Source organism: Helianthus annuus, chromosome 11, assembly GCF_002127325.2.
Source record: "Helianthus annuus cultivar XRQ/B chromosome 11, HanXRQr2.0-SUNRISE, whole genome shotgun sequence".
Classification (NCBI taxonomy): Eukaryota; Viridiplantae; Streptophyta; class Magnoliopsida; order Asterales; family Asteraceae; genus Helianthus; species Helianthus annuus.
Genome location: NC_035443.2, coordinates 114,141,780 through 114,143,787, shown reverse-complemented (window position 1 = coordinate 114,143,787; position 2,008 = coordinate 114,141,780). Strand labels below are relative to the sequence as shown.

General features: G+C 38.5%; 1 protein-coding gene across 1 annotated transcript; it reads left to right on the top strand.

The window, feature by feature from the left end:
• The first annotated feature begins 239 nt into the window (after positions 1–239).
• Positions 240–1,166, top strand: LOC110888681. Its single transcript, XM_022136195.1, has 2 exons — positions 240–349; positions 425–1,166. The coding sequence occupies exons 1-2, from the start codon at positions 240–242 to the stop codon at positions 1,164–1,166; spliced, it is 852 nt and encodes a 283-aa protein (XP_021991887.1).
• Positions 1,167–2,008: the final 842 nt, after the last annotated feature.

Genomic DNA, 2,008 nt, shown 5'->3' with positions numbered 1-2,008 from the left:
AGACAGAGGAGCTTGGTCAACGAATGTTGCTTTGGTTTGTATTGGTTGGCGATCATAAATAGAAGAAAACTACTAAAATTCCATTTTATGCAATCAATAATTTGTTGTACACATAAAACATAAAATAATATTAATTAAATAAGAGTAATAGACTACTGGGCAACCGGTGAGTAATTGGCATCCGTTAAGGAATTATATCAAATGGGTGAGATTTCCATTTAGCAAGGCGAGCACGAAACATGTCGTACACCGGTTGCCAATTACTAATACGATTCATATTGGTTGCTGGGCATCCGTTAAGGAATTATATCAAAGGGATGATCGGTAATGGCGACAATATCAGATTTTGGTTAGATACCTGGATCATCAACGAACCGCTTAAGCATAGGTTTCCAGATCTGTTTCGATTGGATTCGGATTAAAGGTGTTCGGTCGCTAAAAGAATTCAAAATCTAGACTCGGAAACGGTGCTGTCATGGAACTGGAATACGGCTCAGCTGTCTTCGGATCTGCAGTCTAGTCTAAACAGTCTCTGTGACTTGCTGCACGGTATCCAGATTACGGCTGAGGCGGATAGGTGGATTTGGCTTCCAGACCCTAACGGAGAGTTCACTGTTAAAGATGTTAAGAAGCTGCTTCTAAAGGAGACGGTTCAAAGAAACGATTATATTTTAGAGTGGTGCAGTTGGTTACCTGCTAAAGTAAATATCCACATGTGGAGATCGGTAACGGAAAGCATTCCCACGGCTAAAGGGCTAAAGAGAAGAAACATCCAGACTACTGAGGAAGCGTGCTTGCTGTGTAACGAGAACGACGAATCTGCTGTACACATTTTTACAGCCTGTCATGTTGCGACGGTTGTCTGGGAAGGAATATCTAAATGGTGCAAGATTCCGAACATCATCGCCTTTTCGGTCAAAGATATTTTAGGTATTCATAAAGAGGTTACAGGTTCAGAGAGGAAAAAGGAAGCACTGCAAGGTATTTTAAGCATAGTTTGTTGGAGCATATGGCGCGCTAGAAGTAGTTCGAAATTTGCCAACACCCCGGTTAGGATTAAAAATATCATGAGCGAGGTTAAATCACTCGGTTTTCTTTGGTTTTCTAGTAGATCTAAACATAAAGAGGCAGAGTGGAAAGAATGGTGTTCCTTTGTAAATATGTAAGTTTGTAGCGTTTGTTTGGTTTGTCGGCCCGGTTTGGGTCGGCGTTGTTGGTTATGAAAGTTACGTTTCAAAAAAAAAAAGAGTTATAGACTTAAAATTATTAGTCAAAAAGTCAGTATGATACCACTTCAGATGGGTAGTGGAAATATCAAAACTGAATCGTATACCAAAACCAGAAAAATAATATTATCTGTTTTGGTCAAAAATCAGTTTAAGGATAATGTAATCAAATTTTGAATGTGAGGTAGAATGCTAATGTGTATGAACCATGGTTGTAAAACAAGGTTTCCAAGGCCGAGTACTCCCTGAGTAGTCGCTACAAGGTAGGCTGTTGAGGCGACTTTCTTTGACTCCGCCTAATTACTCGGAATCAGTCAAACGTGGTCAACCTCAGCCAAAATCGTATCTAGTAGGTCAACTTGGGCCGAGTTTGACTTGAAAAATAATAAAACATGATTTCTATGCCTATCATATTAAAGAATGAATATTATTTTCACGTATTTTGTTATAGATATTAGTAAATTTATGTTATTTGACATATATTTAATTTCCAAAAACTAATTTCTTTATAATTTAACATGTCCGCCGCCTAGACCGAGTACTCTCAACTCCCCGGTCGACCGACTAGGGAGCGCCTAGCGACTTTTGCAACCATGGTATGAACAATTGAATGATCAAAGTATGATGTAAAAATGACAATGAGCACCGATATTTATATGAGGAAAAAGCCCTTGATCTTTAATAGATCTCCGACACAAAAAACCTCGGGTGATAGAAGCTACCGATTACCAACTCTATTTAACAAGTGATAAAAAAATGTAGTACAACTTTGGATGATATTG